General features: G+C 33.8%; 2 protein-coding genes across 4 annotated transcripts in view; one reads left to right on the top strand and one right to left on the bottom strand.

Moving 5' to 3' along the window:
• Positions 1 to 2265: 2265 nt before the first annotated feature.
• On the top strand, positions 2266 to 7472 carry LOC120139752 (target of rapamycin complex subunit LST8-1-like). 2 transcript variants are annotated; one of them, XM_039154895.1, is made up of 11 exons: positions 2266 to 2372; positions 2483 to 2602; positions 3267 to 3368; positions 3500 to 3612; positions 3947 to 4016; positions 4713 to 4790; positions 5429 to 5545; positions 5636 to 5730; positions 5853 to 5932; positions 6046 to 6105; positions 7171 to 7472. In XM_039154895.1, exons 2-11 carry the CDS (start codon positions 2495 to 2497, stop codon positions 7296 to 7298), a joined length of 951 nt encoding a protein of 316 aa, XP_039010826.1. In that variant the 5' UTR covers positions 2266 to 2372; positions 2483 to 2494; the 3' UTR covers positions 7299 to 7472. The 2 variants fall into 2 exon arrangements, with proteins under 2 accessions (XP_039010826.1, XP_039010825.1); XM_039154894.1 differs by lacking the exon at positions 2266 to 2372 and having other exon boundaries at positions 2416 to 2602; positions 7171 to 7471.
• A 1799-nt stretch (positions 7473 to 9271) lies between these two features.
• LOC120139789 overlaps positions 9272 to 19343 on the bottom strand; it is a 28491-nt gene continuing 18419 nt past the window's right edge. The window contains exons 15-25 of one of the 2 annotated variants that reach the window (XM_039154923.1): positions 14694 to 14857; positions 12997 to 13187; positions 12639 to 12696; positions 12484 to 12556; positions 12252 to 12353; positions 12050 to 12146; positions 11817 to 11936; positions 11503 to 11732; positions 11236 to 11376; positions 9827 to 10036; positions 9272 to 9360 (exon numbers count right to left, since the gene is read on the bottom strand). In XM_039154923.1, the coding sequence (XP_039010854.1) occupies positions 9854 to 10036; positions 11236 to 11376; positions 11503 to 11732; positions 11817 to 11936; positions 12050 to 12146; positions 12252 to 12353; positions 12484 to 12556; positions 12639 to 12696; positions 12997 to 13187; positions 14694 to 14857 (1359 nt within the window). In that variant the 3' untranslated portion in view covers positions 9272 to 9360; positions 9827 to 9853. Of the gene's footprint in view, positions 9361 to 9823; positions 10037 to 11235; positions 11377 to 11502; positions 11733 to 11816; positions 11937 to 12049; positions 12147 to 12251; positions 12354 to 12483; positions 12557 to 12638; positions 12697 to 12996; positions 13188 to 14693; positions 14858 to 19343 lie in introns of both variants that reach the window. The other variant, XM_039154922.1, reaches the window with a different exon arrangement.

Here is a 19343-nt window from a genome sequence, read left to right on the forward strand (position 1 = left end):
AGTTTTTAGAAATGACGGAAGTTTGCTTCTCCAAGGCCATCATGATGTTTGTTGCTGCGGTTGTCCTCTCAGTGGCCACCGCTGTATCGGCTCAGGACAGTGCGGCGGCACCTTCCCCGACAATGGACACCGGAGCCGCCTTCTCCCTGCCGGTTTCCGGTGTTGCTGCCACATTCTCTCTTATTGTTTCTCTTCTTGCTTTTATGAAGCAGTGAGTTTACATTGTTTGTATTATTTTTTCTTTGAGGTGATTTACGTATTGCATTTTATTAAATTGATTGTAATAATAATATTTATTGACTATTTCATTTGTAACCAATAATATTATTTGTGTATATATATGAAATGGTGCTCACTTTTTGTGTTTTGTGTAGATGGTCGTCGGTTCAGAATCAAATTTTGAATAAAGGTTTAATAATTTTTTTATAAATCTGATAATTATTTAATAAATTTAATTATAAAATATATACATGTTATTTATGAAAAAAAATATCAAACAAGGAAAATAAGAATAATAAAATCAAGTGGTTGATATTGAATCAAATCTACTGGTTGGAACAGAAAATTGAGATAATAAACTATTTTTTTAATGATTGAATGATGATAAGATAATGTTTATTGAGATAATAAATTAATATTATTATGCAATCATGTGATAAATAAATAAAGTAGATAATATTATTAAGATACAATCACAATATCTAATCATAGACCGTAAAAAATATGACCTAATAAGTATTTTATAGGCTTTTTACTATTATTTTAATAGAGAAGATCAAAAAGAAAAGAAAAAGAACTGATGTAAGAATTCAAATCTCAAATTAATTTTTTTAAAATATGATTTCGAAACAAAAAGTAAATTCAACTCTCGATTGGTAGCAAGTTGAGTTGGTTGCATGATGAAGTTTGATTGAATTGGTTCCAATTTTTTAAATGGATTTATGAGCAAGAACAATTAAGCCATCTCATTCTCTTGGCTGCAAAAAGGTACGGGGAACGAGTGTGTCCAAGAACAGAGTTATAGTTGAAAGGTAAGTCGTTTAAATCTAAAATAAATAGAATCTTGAACCCTAAAGTTAAGAGATTAAAGGGTTTAATTTTACTAATTATAAAATTCAAAGGTCTCAGAAAGTAAGAAAAGAAAAAGCCAAGTGAAAAGAAGCAAACAATAGGCTAAGTCTACTGGTGGAGGCATGAACTCTACTTTCAATGGAGCACCAGAGGATTCAATAATCCTTATAAAGAAAGTAGTGTAATTAATTGAATGCAACAGTTACATGTTGATTTTATTTGTTTGATTAAAGCAAGAGTAAAGGATTGAAAAATTATTGGTATAATGGAATCGGCTTTTTGGTGGACTCAAAATGGGTAGTTAACGTTCTGAATGGGGAACAGACCGAGGATCATCCAAGTCACGTTCTAGTTAGTGATTGTAAGGAGTTACAGAAGGAAGGGTGGATGAGAGAGAGATGATACATTTGGAGGGAAGACACAGATTAGTTAGCCAAGATGACCCTTAACGAAACAAACAATCTTACTATCTATTTGGCTCCTCCGAATAAGATATTAACTTTGCCACAGGTAGATGCTAGAGGAGATGAAATGCTGAAAATGTAAACAGTTGATTTCTTAACTTCTATACCAAATATATATATATATATATATATGTACCACTCGGTGAGAAAAATCAATCAAATGAGATAGATCAAATTACAATTGTACTGTAGAAGAATCATTATCATAGAAATAACTTTGTCATGATTGATGTAATCATAAAATGAATGTTGTCCTCAAGCTTTACCTTCATATTCTAAAAAAGGATTTCATTGACTGATGTAACAAGGTTTAACAAATAAAAAAAATACTCTTAGGACATCGAAATAAAAAAAATATTTCATGAATTCTTTATTTAAAAAAATATTTCATTGCTCTTTCTAGAGATTTTAGGGTTGAACATTTATGTGTGTTGTCAATTAATATCGGAACAAATTAAAAACTTTCCATTTTGCTTATTATATTAAATATTATTCGATAGATAAACTTGATTTCAAAGATAATTGAAAACTTATAATGTATAATAAATATATATTACACAGTTAATCATTTAGATTATTCAACTTAAAAGTTAATTAATTAAATTAATCAACAATTTTATAAATTCGATTAAATTACTCAAATTTTAAAAAAATTGTAATAGATTAAGTGGGTCTTTTAAAAAAATTTGACCAACCGAATATTTGAAGAGTGAAGTGGTAATTTTAAAGCCTGAAAAAATGGGAAGGAAGTAGAAGTGGAGACTGGAGAAGATCGGGGCCGAGGAGGAAACTTAACCTAAACAAACAAGTCAAACTCATTTGACCCCGGAAACGCCTGTATTTCCCAAATCATTTTTTTTTTAAAAATTAATTTTCTCTATGTTTCTGATTTCTCCCCCCTTTTGTTGTAAAACTATGCATTAATCTGATGATTAACTGTTAATTAGCTCCGGATTAAGATGACACAACCGTCGGTGATACTAGCAACCGCCAGCTATGATCACACTATCCGATTTTGGGAGGCAAAAAGCGGCCGCTGTTACCGTACTATTCAATACCCTGACTCGGTTAGTTCCTTTGATTTTGCCCCAAACAATTTGGTTTCATGTTATTTATAAAATGTTTTTAAGGTTTTTGGTAGTTTTTGTTTGTTGGCAATTCTGCTTTTGAAATAAATAGTGACTATTGCCCATCGATTATGCTTTTTGTGTCATTCTAATTGTTACAAACATTGAAGTCTGTTCTTCATTCATGTAATGATGTAATCCTCTGGTGGGATGCAATCAGGTTTGTTATGGATTCATGGTCTCGGGCATATTTCATGCATTATACTTTGTTTAATTACTTCTTTGTGCAGATTGAAGGCGGTGATTTCAACCTGTTTCCCAACTTAATTGTGAAAGAGAAAGTTAGAATAAAGATGATCTGCAACTTAGCTACTATCTATTTTGAGATAGGAATGACATTAGGTTGGTGAATGGGAAATAACGGTCATGTTGGTAACTCTTATCTGGTTGAGATGGTTTGGATAGCCGATGCTGAGTTTGCATTTTTCAATTTTTAAAATCATATTTAAAATGTGTGTTTATGAGAACATCAGGAGTTAATGAAGCCTTTTATCCACTTAGTTTAGTTGTGTGTTTAGGAAGATGTAACTTTCCTGATGTGCAAAATCTTCCACTCGCCATAAATGTTTTTTTGGGATTTAATTTTGCTATGTGATTCCTGCAGCAAGTTAATCGGCTTGAAATAACCCCAGATAAGCGCTACCTGGCTGCAGCTGGTAATCCTCACATTCGTTTGTTCGATATTAATTCCAGCAGCCCTCAACCTGTATGTTTTCTTAACTTCTTGCATGATCTTTGTGGACTTTGTTCTCATACAATTAGTCTTATTGCTTCTTTTCATGCCATTGACTTTTATTGTGCATTACTTTTACTTCTATGCGTAATGATACATGACAGGTAATGAGCTATGATTCACATACAAATAATGTTATGGCTGTTGGATTTCAATGTGATGGAAAGTGGATGTATTCTGGTTCTGAGGATGGCACTGTAAAAATTTGGGATTTAAGGTAGGTTAAATTTGAGCCTAGAGGCAAGGTACCTTTATTCCAATGTTATCAAGGGTACAAGGCATGTTCTAGGCACTTGAACCCTTATATAGCCTAAGGTGTAAGGTGCAAAAAAGTGCTAGGATCAAGTGAAGTAAGATTCAATATGCATGTATGGTTCAGTTTATCCTACAAAGCTTGTAAAATTTTCTTCTTCCGTTTGTTGGCCAATATGCATAATTTCCTTGAGACCTTTATTGTCTCATTACCTAGGAAAATGCGCTGATAAAACTGATTTATTCAATTTAGTTGCTTTCTCTTTATGTGGATGTTCTCATTTTTAAGTCTACTGCAGGGCTCCAGGTTGCCAGAGGGAATATGAAAGTCGTGGTGCCGTTAACACCGTTGTCTTACATCCAAATCAGGTGATGACATATCATGTAAATTTTACAATAAATTTGTGGTGATCCCACAAGCCTTCTGTTTTCAAAAGAAGACATGTCTGTGTAATGCTGTTAAGCAGAGATTGTGTTGGCTTTTCTTGGATGTCAATCTCCTCCTTTTATGTCTTTTGGTTATCATGCTGTTTATCTATTGAGGTGTTTGTATCATGAAAGGGTTCATTATATGCTGTTGTCTTACACCCGATTCAGAAGATGGCATATCATGTAAATTTTACAATAAACTTGTGGTGATGCCACAAAACTACTGTTTTCAAAAGAACACATGTCTGTGTAATGTTGTTAAGCAGAGATTGTGTTGGCTTTTCTTGGATGTCAATTTCCTCTTATGCATTTTGGTTATTTCACTGTTGCTCTGTTGAGGTGTTTGCACCATGAATGGGTTCATTATATGCCTCTGTGATAATTAACAAACCTATCTGTTTCTCATCGTCTTCTAGCTAATAGGGTAATTGGAAAAAACCTGGCATTTGATTACAAACCCATCGGCTTTTTACCAATCAAAGAAGAAAAGATTTTATTAGACATGTTTATCTTTACTATTTATTGGACAGCATTTACCCAGTAGCTTACTTGTTGCTTTTATTTATTTTCTCTCACTTGTACATCATTGATTGTTAGACATGCTTTCTTGATTGCTGTATATCCTTGATTTTGTAGACAGAGTTGATATCTGGTGACCAAAATGGAAACATTCGTGTATGGGATTTAACAGCTAATTCTTGCAGCTGTGAATTGGTATTCTTTTCTTTCTTCTATCTTCATTTTACAGTTTATATCTACTTATTGGATTCATTTACATGAACATATATACATGAGAGGTCTCTTTCATCAACATGAACTTTATGCTTCGTGGACATCCTAAGTTGACCCCTTTTTTGTAGTAAGATTTTTGAAATATTTTATTGACGAACTTGTTATAAAGCTATTGGATATATGCACTCATTGCTAAAAGGTAATTGTTTTAAAGATCCGTGGATGAGTTTGGAAGCATTTGTAGATAGCTATCGTGGGCATCACATGAAGGAAAATAATTTATTAGATTCTAGACTGCTGTTTAGTAACTTTGACTGAGGAAATTGTTCATATTATTTTTGGGCTGTTTATATGATATCCTAACCTGAACAGTATTCATGTACTCTGAGCTAGCTGCAGCCTGCAAAGTTGTATCCTTGCCTCCTATGTCTTTCAGAAAGGCCTTGAATATTTTTTCTACATTTAGGCACTGTATAATTGCATTATCTGCTTCTTTCCCCATCCTCTCATCTGCTTCTTTACCCCCACCCTCTCCCACACACAATTGATTCAGTTATGCACCTGAGAATGATGTGTGTTAAGCTGTCAATTATTATTTATTATCAATTTTGTAAATCTAGGTGCCCGAGGTAGATACAGCTGTGAGGTCTCTTACTGTCATGTGGGATGGAAGTCTAGTAGTTGCTGCAAATAACCATGGTACCTGTTACGTTTGGCGTCTATTAAAAGGAAACCAGGTTACAATTTTATTTGAGTTGTGTTATAACTGGTCTTTTATTAACTTATTATGTCTTTTCTTAATAAGCATTATTTTTTTCTTCTTGCAGACTATGACCAACTTTGAGCCACTTCACAAGCTACAAGCACATAATGGATACATACTCAAATGTCTCCTTTCTCCTGAGTTTTGTGAGCCCCACAGGTTCTAACGCTTGAGATTAAATCTTTTAGTTTTTCATTTTAATTTTTGGCTTCTTACTGGAGAAAATTAATTTTGTGTCTGTATTCCGATGCTAGTGTAATTACTGTTAGCATATCTTTCAGATATTTGGCCACTGCATCTTCTGACCACACTGTGAAGATATGGAATGTTGATGGCTTCACATTGGAGAAAACTTTAATAGGTATGCACTGAGTTCTCAACTTTAAGCCGTGCTATAATTTTGCCTGCATAAATTAAGCCAACTGTGAATTGATTTAAAAGGTTTTTCTTGTTTTGTGTGTTATTACGTATCAGGACATCAGCGCTGGGTATGGGATTGTGTTTTCTCAGTGGATGGTGCCTATCTCATAACAGGTATTTGGTTTTAATATTGCATCCAGATTACATGCACCACTTTTTCCAACCATTTGGGTGCCCTCACTTTGTTTATGTCATCCACTTCGGTTCGGCAACACCTGTGCCAAAATATGACATTGAAGGCATGAAGGCATCTCTCTCCCTATATATGACATTGGATTTTATCTTTCACTTGGCAATAGTACTAGCAGTCGTGGATTTCATCTCAGTTATGGGCATTGTGGATGTTACATAACCCTTCATGGTTGTCACAATCTTGAACAAACAAATTACATCTGCAAAATATCTTATTTATGTTCTAATGTTATTTACTAATACCAGAAAATTGCATGAAGCTTGTGTTGTTATTGGATTAAAACCCATGGAACTTCAAGACATGTATCTTTCTTACTCTCTCACTTTGCCAAATGGTAAAGCAGCTCATCCTCCGGTTTCAATGCTTAAATACTAAATACATGGTTCCACTTCTCTGAAACTATTTCCATAAGTTGCCAAATATCCTTCAAACTCAAAAAAAGAAACGTGTACCATCATAGGCTCCCCCCCCTTTCTCTCTTCATTTCTGTTCAACTAGATGCTAGATAGACTCAATTAGTGGTTGAATTGTGGAATTGTATTTATACTGATGTTCTTTTCCTGCTCTATAAGGTTGTTGAATGGCAGGTAAGCCTTTACAATTGCGTATCAGGGATGGCAGAGACACTGCCACTCTAAATCCATTATGAAATACCCGCTACATTGCATAATGGCTGCATTTTAGAGCTATATGCTCTTGGCACTTGCTTGTTAGTTTATTATTTATGATTTTCTTTCTTCATCCACTTCCCCTTGCTTGTTCATTACCATTTGTACACGCTTGTTTTGCAATGGTCTTCACCTTGATCTGCTAGGCCTACTCAATCCTTTCCTTTGTGAGTGGGTTGCTGGTATAACATAGATGTTCCATATTACTTGAAAGAAAACAATCTAATAACTGAAGGGTTTTTTTTCTTTTACCCTGGAAAATGTGATATTTCCTCGTGAATTCGATCTGTATTTTAATGAAATGTGTGTGGATTGCAGCCTCGTCTGATACAACAGCCAAGCTATGGTCAATGACAAGCGGTGAAGAGATAAAGACATATCAAGGACATCACAAGGCAACTGTTTGCTGTGCACTACATGATGGAGCAGAGCCTTCTCCGTCTTAAACCTATAATCAGGTATTTTCTGGTTCCCTGGAAGAATTTCGAGTTTCTGATATTACCCGATATGTACAGTGAGTTTAGCAGTAGAGCAGTGCTTGGTTTTACTTTTAAAAAGAGATGTTTGTATCCGCCTCCATCTCGAAGAACAATTGGTATGTTTAAATTGGCATGGTTTGCCTTGGATCATCAAATCTAATTGTTTGGTTTTAACTAATGACACAATTGAATGGGAGTCCGTTACAGGAGAAATTGATTTGTTTTTAATTACGAAGAGTTATAAATGAATTTTGGTGTTTAACTTGGGTTGTTAAACAATTTTATCACTCATGAATCTTCAAGGATTTTTTAATTTTAATTTTTTAAATAATTTTAGTATTACTCAAAGATATTACCCATGTTTGAATAAATATTATGAAAAAGATAAGAGAAAAAGAATAATACATTTATTTTCTATTTGGATGGTTATTTTTTTCCATAAAATAAACAATAGTATTGGGTAATTATGTTTCTTTTGTCCCTCATATATTGCACGTTAGGTAATACAATTACGAAAAAAAAATAGTCGGTAAGAACCAATAAAATATGTCAATAGAAATGGCTTTATAAAGAATTCGTTGGCTAATATTTAATAGTCTTTGTATATATAATGACTTCTTAGATTTTGGGTTCAGAACGAAGAGTGAAATTTAAATTTTAAGTATTATAATTTTTAATGTGTTTCCTTTCCTCTTATTTTCCCTCAAATTGTGTATTAAAAAATTAAGTAAAACAAAGCAAGGATGAATTCTCTTCCTCGCTCAGATTCTCTTCTTTTTAATTCAATCCAAAACAAGTTATCAGTATTTTTTATATGAATTGTTAGGCTCAGAATAGACGTTCGTTTAATAAATACTGGTGATGATCTCTTAACTTCAATGGTAAAAAATAAAAAAAATCAAATAAATATTATTTATTATTATAAAATATATGTTTTTATTATCGTTGTCTACTATGTATTACTACCTGTTTCTATCACAAAAAAACGGAAACACTTATAGTGTGTATCAATTATTACTTGGGTAAAAGAAAATTTGAGGAAAATATTAAAGAAAAGAAAATTAGGGAGTTTGTTAATAAAGAACCTAAGATAAGATAAAATTTTGACGTACTAAATGGAATAAATAGATAAGTTGTCAAGTCTCTTAAATAAAATTAGAGATTTGAATTTTGACGTTGTAAAAGTTCTCTATAATAAATTTTTACGGTACCCAATTCATATTAATAAGCTAATAATCAAATGTAAATAGTTAAACCAAAAATAAATTAATAAAAGAACAATATTTACCAACTCTTCGCATTTGCTTTTGTTTTTTATCCTCGAAAACTAGTGTATAATTGATTTCAGTTCTTGGTTTTATTTACTTCATACTTTTGTTTCTTTCTTTTTTTATTAATTTGTTCATCCATACATGTAGTTCTTTGCGATCTTGTAAACGAACCACTTACCAACTTTTTGCTATTTATTATTTCTGTTTCAGGTCATCTCTAATCTTTTTATTTGTTTAAAGTAAATTTTCAAATTATTAATTATAGTTTACAAAACTCATCATTTTCACATGTAGTATAACAAATGATTTAAGTGTCAAATTAATTCTCAAACACCTATAGCTCTCTAATAAAATTTCCTGCCTAAATTATTTGACCAACCAACGAAGCCCACGAAATTACGTTAATGTACGAGTAATACAATCTTCCTTTATTTTATTTAGAAATTGTTAGCAAGAAATTAGAATTATAACCAAAAAAAAAAATTAGTCTACTACCAAGGCCTCATCGGTTAGTTTTTCACATTACAATCTTCTTTCTTTCTCTTTTTTTGAACAATTGCTGAACTATAACATATCACATTCTTAAGTAAATAAATTTGAGTTAAAATTGTACTACTGATGTGAAGTATCAAAATGTGAAACAAATAATCACAACGTAGTACAATCCCATATTTGAAAGAGTGTCGATGCTTAATCCCAAGATTTACTTATATTAAAAATCGTACAAGTCACTGCCCTACCTACCTTTTAAATTATATTATCCGCCTTGCTTTGCTATACCCAAAACATAACCTCTTAATTCAAAACCTTACAACTATATTGTTTTAGCGTTTACTTTTAATTATAGGTTATAGATGTGATTTCAACCACTTTCTTCCACTAAGAAATAGGAACGGAAAGGGAACCCTAATCCATTCTTTTTCCATTTTTCCATTGCAAATGTTTGCTTTGATTTACGAGTCATGAAAAAATCAACTCCCTGTGTGTTGGGGCTGGGAAAAAGTTTGAAGTACGCCAAATATTTCTAAAGAGATACAACCTACAATATTGAAAATAAAATACACTAAATATGAGAACGATACACGCACGCATGTATATACATACCTGATACAAGCACACATTAGGACTGCAGATATGATCGAATGTATGTAATTTTTCTGCTAGTAAATATACACCCATGGCAGTATTCCCTATTCTTGCTCATGATAAAACATGGTTATGTATCTTTTTCCTAGTGCAGCAAAGGAGAAGCTATGTTGAAGTTATGCACGTTAGCAACCTTTTACAAAGTTGTTGAATGTCAAGTGATGGATCAGTCAAAGTGATATCAGAAAGTACAGACCTTGCTTCCAGTAATAGGTGAGATATACTCTCCAAAATCGAATCTTCACTCCCCATAAGAGAAGCCATAAGCTTTGCAGCTGCCATCCTTTCCTGATGATAATCAATTGGTCAATCAGCACCAACTTAAATAAACTCTTATCACATTTTAAGTTCTAATGATGCAGAGAGGAAAGAAAGAATGAACACAGCTGTGGGGCAATCGAATTGATAAAGAAAGTGAAGGATCCAAGAATGTACGAGTACCATCACGGAAACTAGCCACCAGTAAGCTTAGTAAAATCAGCTAATATGAGCATTAGTAAAAATAATTGCTCAACTTTTGTAAAGTTTGGACACCTTCGTGGGTACAATCATGCGATCCCACAATAAAAAATAATTTTGTGGGTGTCAAGATATATATAGAAACTTTGAACCGATGTAAACCTACATTTTAACTCACTCATTAGATGTCAACATTACCATTTGTTGTTCAATATGCTTCTCATTATTGCTGTTATTATTAAATATCAGTTACAATTGTAATTGGCCTTTTACTATTTCTTGTTATATATAACGAGAATCTATTAACTGATGAAAACACAACAAAAATGATTAAAAACATATATGTTTACCTGTTAGTTATAAATAAGGAAAACCATAGAAGGCTGCGATTAAAAGCGTGAACGGTAACATAAATGGTTAAATTTCTACAATGTATAAAATATAATTTTAATAATGAGAAAAGAGTTTTAATTATATTAAAATATTGTTTTTAGAATAATTATTTATATTACTCTTAATATAGATGTGCTAAATTTCTCAAATTAATTTTTTTTCATCCATTTCAATGAATACTACATAACATGTTTTGCTTTATATTTCATAATCACGATTTATCCTTTTTGAAGCTGAGGAGGGATTTTAGATATCAAAATAATAATCAATCAATCACTCAAATCAATGTTTTTATATTAGTATACTTGGAAATAGTTGTAAATCCTGTTAATATATATTAGTTCATCTAAATGAACATTTTTGCTTTGCAAGATTTTCATTTAATATAAAATTCCTAATTTCATGAATATTGTTTTATAATATTTAGGCTGGGATTAGACTGTTAAAATCTTTTATTTGTTAAAAGTTTATTTATATTTTCTAAGTATAGTTTAAAAATATATCAATAATAAATATTTAAAAAAGCATATATTCACATGTAATGCACATGATCATATACTAGAATCTAAGAACAACCGAAAATGGAGAGGTTATGAGAATTTCTAAAAAAAAGGAAAATGGAGACAATATAATACCTGTTCTGATCCCTTTCCAAGGAATTTTAGAGAGAGCTTGAGCAGATCACAAGAATACGGAAGAACTGCAGACTTCAGATGATACACAGCAGAAAACATAACCTGGATGCACGCAGCTCTAACCTGAGGTTGCTTTATTACCTACATAATTTGATCCCATGCAGGCAAAGTAATAATATGATAAAAAAGAACAGAAGATCAGCATCTGCCGTTGAAACTAAAAGAAATTAAAATCAACTGGATATACAAATTCGGTGACAGAAGTACCTCAGCAAAACCAATTAGACATGGAAGAATTGTCTTAGCTAGAGCTTTTTTGCCATCAGATATCTTCTGACAAGCACTGATGAGAACATTAGCCATGCATAGACGAAAAGGAACAGGAACCGGTTCACGGCTTTCATCTGGCAACTCGGACCCAGGGATATGTCCAGTCTTATCATTTATTAATTGACTGATCACATGTCTGAGGGCACAGAGTTTTCCAGTAGCATTCCCTACAGTTTACACCAAAGACTGATACCTTGATCGTTGTATAACATATATGTTCATATCAGGAATAAAATACCAACCACAATTACCTTTCTGAACAACAATGTCACTCCTCCATGAGGTGCAGTCTTTAAATGATTCAGGAGCTTGCAACTCGGCACATATTATCAGTGCCAGACAATCAATGCAACCGTGTTGTGCTTTGGAAACTGAGAGAGCAAAAAGATTAGTTCAGACATACTGCTAAAATATTAATTGGAGGATCATTAACTTTCTAGTCTGGAGTGGGGAAGGAGAATTAGTCAGTTGCAACGTTAAGTACCTTGGTCACCATCTGATGACGGCCATAACAAAATCACTTCAATTGTTCTCCGGATTTGAAGAACAAAGGGATGCACAAGGGACTCCTTCCCTCGCACCTAGAAACAAGAAGAAAGCTTCAAATTAGCTCTAAAGATGAACTCAATTATTGCAGGAATATACCCTTCACTAACAAATATCTACTAAGAAGAGAACATGATTACCGCAAGGGATGTACACATTGAAAACAGGCACGCAATAATTTTCAATATATCCTGAGATGCTGCAGCGTGCTCTAATTGCGAGCAAACAAGTGGAAGCAGAACCTAAAGTACCATGAGGCAAATAAGAAAAACATCTCTATATAAGGATTACAAATATATTTATGTAAAATCTCGGAATATGTCAAGGAAAGACGGTGAAAAAAAATAATTAAGCAAAGTCATTGCTGGGTACTTGAGGATGGATGCGCCCACAAAGCTCAGCAGCAAGTTTTCTTACATCTTCAAACTCAAACTTACTAAATGCTCTGAAACGGGAAAAGTAACAACATTAGTAGAATGCCAACGAGATTACAGAAGTTAATAAAATACTCATTGTCAAGGATTGACCTATTAACAAGGAAAGCAGCAACACTATCATCATCAATGAGGTAGACATCTCTATATTCTGCAATAGAATAGAATCAAAGTTATCCATGACATTATTTTCTTTTTCTTCTATCTAAAGAACAAGAGTGTAAATCGTGATCAATTAGTTAAATATATTATTATCACATTTTCATGAATAGATGGAAAGGATATAACTTAATGTTTGTCATAGGCAAGGAAAAAGAGAGTATAAAATGTAATCAATTATTTAAATATTTGTAACATGCATCACGAAATTATGGAGTCAACCAGATCTTCAATCCAAAAAGAGATATGAATGCAACAACTTGGATTGCCATATGTAAGGAAGAAACGATACCATTCATAAAAGGCGCATTATGAAGTTGACCATACATAACAGAGGAATTGAGATCATTAAATACTCTTAACGGAAGCAGCCTAATTATGAGTAAAGGGCAAAGTCGCTCAAACAAAGATTGCTGCATTCTCATTGAGTCATCACTTGTACAAGTTCTTGTCTCCCATCTAGATAAGAAACCTTCATCAATCCTACAAGAGTGGAAAATTGGCGGTTCATATAGGAAAACAGCAAGAGTGCAAGACCTACCATTGAATAATCCCTTCAAATGTCAAATAAACGTGCTTCATGCACAAGATTTATCTAATACATAAATTAGTCTCCTTAAATGATCCAAAATTGGAAAAACAAACATTTTATTGACAAGTAGACAATCCTAACCTCTTGGCTTCTAGCAATTAACACAATTGTTTAAAGAAGCTAACGACTGAAAGTTTACTCCTTTAAAACTTGTTCCAAAAACAAATGTAACCAATAAATAAGTTATTGCAAGAATAAAATGATTGTTTGCCAAGGAAATTACAGACCTCGCTGTATCACATACAATTGGGTAACTTTACATAATGACCCCCAGATTTAGCCTAGTTGTTTCCACAGCCAACCTAATAAGATGGCATTCAACAGGTCTAGGGGTTTGAGTCCTAGCATCTACAACCTTACCTATTCAAAAGCAGGGGACCCTTTTGTACCCCAAAAATATGTAGTCAGAACATTAAAATAGATTAACTGACAAGCTTCTTATCTTATGTGACCAAACATTCTATGTATTGGCGGTTCTCTCAAGTATTATCGTTTGTGTGGCCAAGACACATTATAAAGAAACCTATCAGTTAGATTGCCAAGTAACTATATGCATTTGTGAAGAGCACAAGGTGAACTCTAGATGCTTAAACCCTTATATTGCTTCAGGTGCAAGGTGCTAGAAACAGCACTAGCCTGATATGCAATTTTTTTTATTGGACAAAATGCATGATTTCCTTATGATCAAGGATTGTTGTTGAATGATCTAATATTACGAAATATAGAGTTCAATATTCCCCTTTCCTTTCAATAAAGATATATCACATGAAAAAAAAGTGATAAATATAAGAAATTAAAGGGAAACTCAATCAGGCGGGCTTTCTTTGTGCCTATGGCCTTTAAAAAAGCATGCCTAGGCACACGCAAAATGGGTCTGAGGCACTTTTGTTGAATAATGTTAAGGTGCAGGTGAGCCTAGGAGCACGCCTTGACAACACTAATATGCATATCTCCTTATCATTCAAATAATGAGTTTTACTCTCATTTTTGTCTTCAACATTCTTCTACAAATAATACTTCCTGGTTACTTAATTAAACTCTCTACACCTTTTAATTAAACTCTCTACACCTTTTAATTAAACTCTCTACACCTTTTCACACCTTGTTAAACTCCCTATTTTTGCAGATTCCACTACATTCCACCCATGCCTTACCTGACAGCCATGAAATCTGCCCTGTCTTTAAGGGAATATTTTCATATCATACACATGCCTTCCTATCTTATCAAATGCGCACTTGCCACTTCAAAAAAATACTTAACAAGCATAAAGGTACTCCTGGCTCAATGCCATGAGCCTTATACAATATACTCGCTCCTTTTAAAGTTGAAACAAGCCTTAAAAAGGCTAAGACAAAAAACATGTCATATGATAGTTTGTGTTATATGATGTTCTTACTCTTTCTGGCCTTTCATTTTTAAAACAACACGAGAAAGGACTACATCTGCGGCTTCAGCTAACTGCTCATTTATGTGACTCAAAAACCTGACGATAATAGCATTGGATGGCTCTGCAAACATCTTGTCAATCAACGGTCCAATTAATGCATTCCAGTCTTGAACCTGAAATATTTCAGAACAAGAAAATTAAATAATTCACATACCGGCACCAAATATGGAGCTCCAACCATCCAATTTCATAGTTACACATACAGAAAATTGATCAAACTTATACATATATGTGGAGAGGAAAGAATCTATTAGGCAAATGTCTTGGTTCTCACATAGTACAGAACCAACAAAAATAAGATAATAATGACCATCACATTGGAGTAAACAACTGGACTAAACCAATCATCTCAAAACAAGTTGGTTTAAACATGCACATCTCAACCTAGTCCATGGTTCTACTATCAGCAACGCAAATAAACTATTTTAAGTTGAAGAAGTATTAAACTTCATAATCCACATGAGTGCATTTATGCACCCACTGCATGTTCATGCATATTCATCTACATTGTCCCTATCTTTGTGAAAGGGAAGCCTCAAATTCTAGGACTTTTACAAGCTGCCGAGAATGATTGTGAATTTAGAGAAGTCTATTTCTGAATTGGAGGCAGAAGCACAACAGGGGTCTTCTTTGGTTTTGATGGAGTCCATTGCGAGAGCTAAGAAGGAGTTGTGGTCTTTGTATCAAAAAGATAAACAAATTTGATTTCAGAAATCTCGGGCGAAGCGGATTCGGGATGGAGATCTGAATTCAAGATATTTTCACCGGTGCGCTTCAAATAGGGGAAGGGTTAATGCCCTGGAGTTTTTGCAAGTGAATGGTAAGTTGGTTTCGAACCCGGTTCAGATAAAATCTAGTGTTCTTAAGTACTTCAAGAAAGCATACAACTTGAAGCCAACATTGGCGATGGTGGATTTGGACTTGCCTTTCACTAAGTTAACCGAGGAGTAGTGTTCTTTTTTGGAAAGGAACTTTTCCGAGGAGGAAATTTGGGAGGCAATTACGTTGTCAGATAGCAACAAGGAGCCGGGACCGGATGGATTGAACATGGGGTTCTTCAAAAGATTCTGGCCGTCTTTAAAAGAGGACATTTTGATTTTTTTTTTTGATAAGAAGTGGAGGCCTCATTAAAAACCCCCTTCATGATTAAAGGAGCACCAATAGGTGCTCCTTAATCAGCGGAAGGAATAAAAGAGTGCCTCAAAATTCATTAATAACTGAAAAGTTACATAATGTTAGAAAAAACAGCCAAAACCCCCTACAATGAACAACCTAAAACACTCAAAAAAACATCCTAAACAAAAAATAAAACTAACCAATGCCAGTCTTAGCTAAGGTATCAGCCTCTATATTAGTTGTTCTAGCAACCCATTTAATCACACCCTCCATTTCTCTTAACTGAGTAGCAATGTCCTTCACTAAATCAACAAAAACAAAAGGACATCTATCTAAATTCTTAACTCATTCCACTGCTAGTTTACTATCAGTTTCAACAATCAAACGATTCTTGGACCTTTGAAGAAGAGAATGAAAGAAAATTAAACCCTTTTTAATGGCTTTAAGCTCCATCAAAGTAGGAGGACCTGGACCAGAAGCCTCTTGGAAAGAACCCATCAACGTACCAACCTCATCTCTTAATAAACTACCTATACTGCTTTTTCGCCAATCACCACTCAAAGTTGCATCCACATTCAATTTTAGAAAGCCCTTTGGAGGAGGAAGCCAAGGCACAATATTTAGAATCAAATTCCTGGAAGAATAGCATAAATCTCCAATAGAGGGATCACTAATGAGAGAGTCCTTAGAAATAGATACATCCTTTAACTTAGCTAAGAACCAAGAAGCTAGCCTGAATCTTGCCATAAAAAATAGATCAATCTGATCTAACGACCCCCCTTCAAACACAATGGCATTTCCGTGTTTCCAAATAGTCCAAAGAACGACTCCGGGGATAAAGGACCAAATACAAGAATAAGACACCAAATCATCCCAAGCTAGTAAAAAACTTTTGAGCATTGACAAGTAGAACCGAACTAAATTTCCAAAAATTCATAAACTTATTCCATAGGAACCACGCCACAGAGCAGGTGAATAATAAATGAGATGGAGATTCGATTTCCCTTTTACAAAAGGACATGTAATGTCTACAATCCCCGAAACCCCTCGCTTTTGTAATTCAGACTTTACTGCCATTTCTGGTGCACTACCTGCCACATAAAAGTCTCCACTCTTGGAGGCACCAAGCCCCTCCAAATGTTTTTCATCCAAAAAGTCTCAGCTGCCGAATCATAGTAACATAACTTCATACAAGAATTGACAGAATAAATACCTTCCCCATTTCCTCTCCAGAACAGACCATCTCTCGACTCTTGGGAGAGACTAATATTATGAATGATAGCAAGTAAGTCGGAAAACTGATCCAGTTCCCAATCACACAAATTCTTCTCATTTAAACATGCCAAGACCACCCTGCTGATCAAAACTCCCCAAACTCAATTAACTTCCCATTATGATTCATAGAAAGAGTAAATAATCTCGGGATAACTTTAAAAGGAGAATCTAATGCCCGTATATCAAACCAAAAACGGATACTCTCTCCATTACCCACTTTGACTAGGAACAAACTTCGAAACTTAGCACTAAACTGATCTTCTTTAAAATGGTTAATGACCACCGATTTCCAAAGCCAAGAGACATTTGTAGGAAGTTTACTCTTGAACAATAACAGACTAGAGTTCAGATTATATTTGTTACAAATCACCTTCTTCCAAATGGATTCCCTATCATTAGCAAACTTCCAAGACCATTTCCCTAGTAGAGCTCTATTCATGAATTTAAGATTCAACACACCTAGACCACCAAAACTTCTTGCTTTACACACTGTCGACCAGTTAACCTAGTGAATCTTTTTGGACTCTGCCCCGCCTTCCCATAAAAAGTTGGCCATGATGAAATTTAGTTTTAAATTCACCGCAGCAGGAATCTTGAATAAAGACAAAAAATATGTAGGTAACTAGCACAACAACGACTTCAACAATACCAATCTCCTTGCCAAAGAAAGGGTTTTTGCCTTCCAACCGTCCAGCTTCTTAAAAAAATTCTCAACAACCGGATCCCACAAAGTTAAAGAGTTCATGTTAGCACCAAGTGGCAGCCCTAGATAATCAGAAGGGAAACGACCAACTGAACAACCAATGTCACCCGCCCTCTCCTCAACCTCTTCCCCACTAATGTTAACGCCAAATATTTGCTTTTGCTGAGATTCAGCCCTCGATCCGGATGCCTTGGTCGAAGCTTGTTTGGGTTGGAATTGTACCTCCAAAAGTGAAGGCATTTTTATGATAGGTTTTTCACCAGAAGATGGTTATCAAATCTATTTTTTTTTTGGCTAGATATAGGGTGGTTGCCTGATTTTTGACAAAGAAGTCCAATTTCCCTGTTCTCCTATATTGTCTTGTGGGAGATCTAACTTTGGCTGATTTGCACACTGATCCGATGAAGAGAATTCCTCCCTCGCCCTATTGGTGTCCCCCTCCACCAGGTTATTTTAAAGTAAATGTGGATGGGGCTGTAAGATGTGACTGGAGGTGCAGCGGTATCAGTGGACTGCTTAGGGATGTTGAAGGTAAGCTGGTGGGGTCCTTCTCGTATGCGTTTGGACCAGGCCCTCCGATTCTTGCTGAGCTCAAAGCAATTCAAGTTGGTTTGAATCTTTTTTTGGATTCGAAGTGGAGCGAAAAAGGGGCGTCTTATTTTGGAAAGCGATTCTTCCAATGCTTTGAATTGGATTAAAAATCCGAAAGCAAGTCCTGACGCTTTTGTTCATCTGGTTAAGGAAATTGTCAAGCGCTTGCTGGATTATAATATGATCATTAGGCATGTTCATAGATGTATTAATTGGGAAGCAAATGATTTAGCTAAGTCGGGCATAAGGTAATGTAGGGTGTTTCCAGTTGGTTGTAGGGGTGTTCAAATAACCGAACTAATTCGGTTAACCGACCGAACCGAATTAGTTTGGTTAATTCGGTTACCGAATTAGTTCGGTCGGTTAACGGTTAAGAAAATTTTTATAATTCGGTTAACGGTTAATTCGGTTCGAATTCGGTTAATTAACCGAATTAACCGAATTAACCGAAATTAAATTTTAAATATTAAATATATTATATATAACATATGGGCTCAGCCCAAACCATTTAAAACCCAATTAATAATTTAAGATCCAATAACTTTTAAACCTAAATCAATATTAATTAATTAAAAAAATTATAAAATTTTTTTATTTTATAATTATATATTATTTAAATTAATTGTAAACTGTTTTTTTAATTAAAAAATATTATATATATATTATATATAACATTTGGGCTAAGCCTTAACAATTTAAAACTCAATTAATAATTTAAGATCCAATAACTTTTAAATCTAAATCAATATTAATTAATTAAAAAATTTATCTGAAATTTTTATTTTATAATTATATATTATTTAAATTAATTATAAACTTTTTTTGAATTAAAAATATTTAATTTTTATATAAATTAGAAAATTTTAAAAAAAAATCGGTTAATTTGAAAATTAACCGAATTAACCGAAATTAAT

The sequence above is a fragment of the Hibiscus syriacus genome, unplaced genomic scaffold, assembly GCF_006381635.1.
Source record: "Hibiscus syriacus cultivar Baekdansim isolate YM2019G1 unplaced genomic scaffold, ASM638163v2 tig00110773_pilon, whole genome shotgun sequence".
Lineage (NCBI taxonomy): Eukaryota > Viridiplantae > Streptophyta > Magnoliopsida > Malvales > Malvaceae > Hibiscus > Hibiscus syriacus.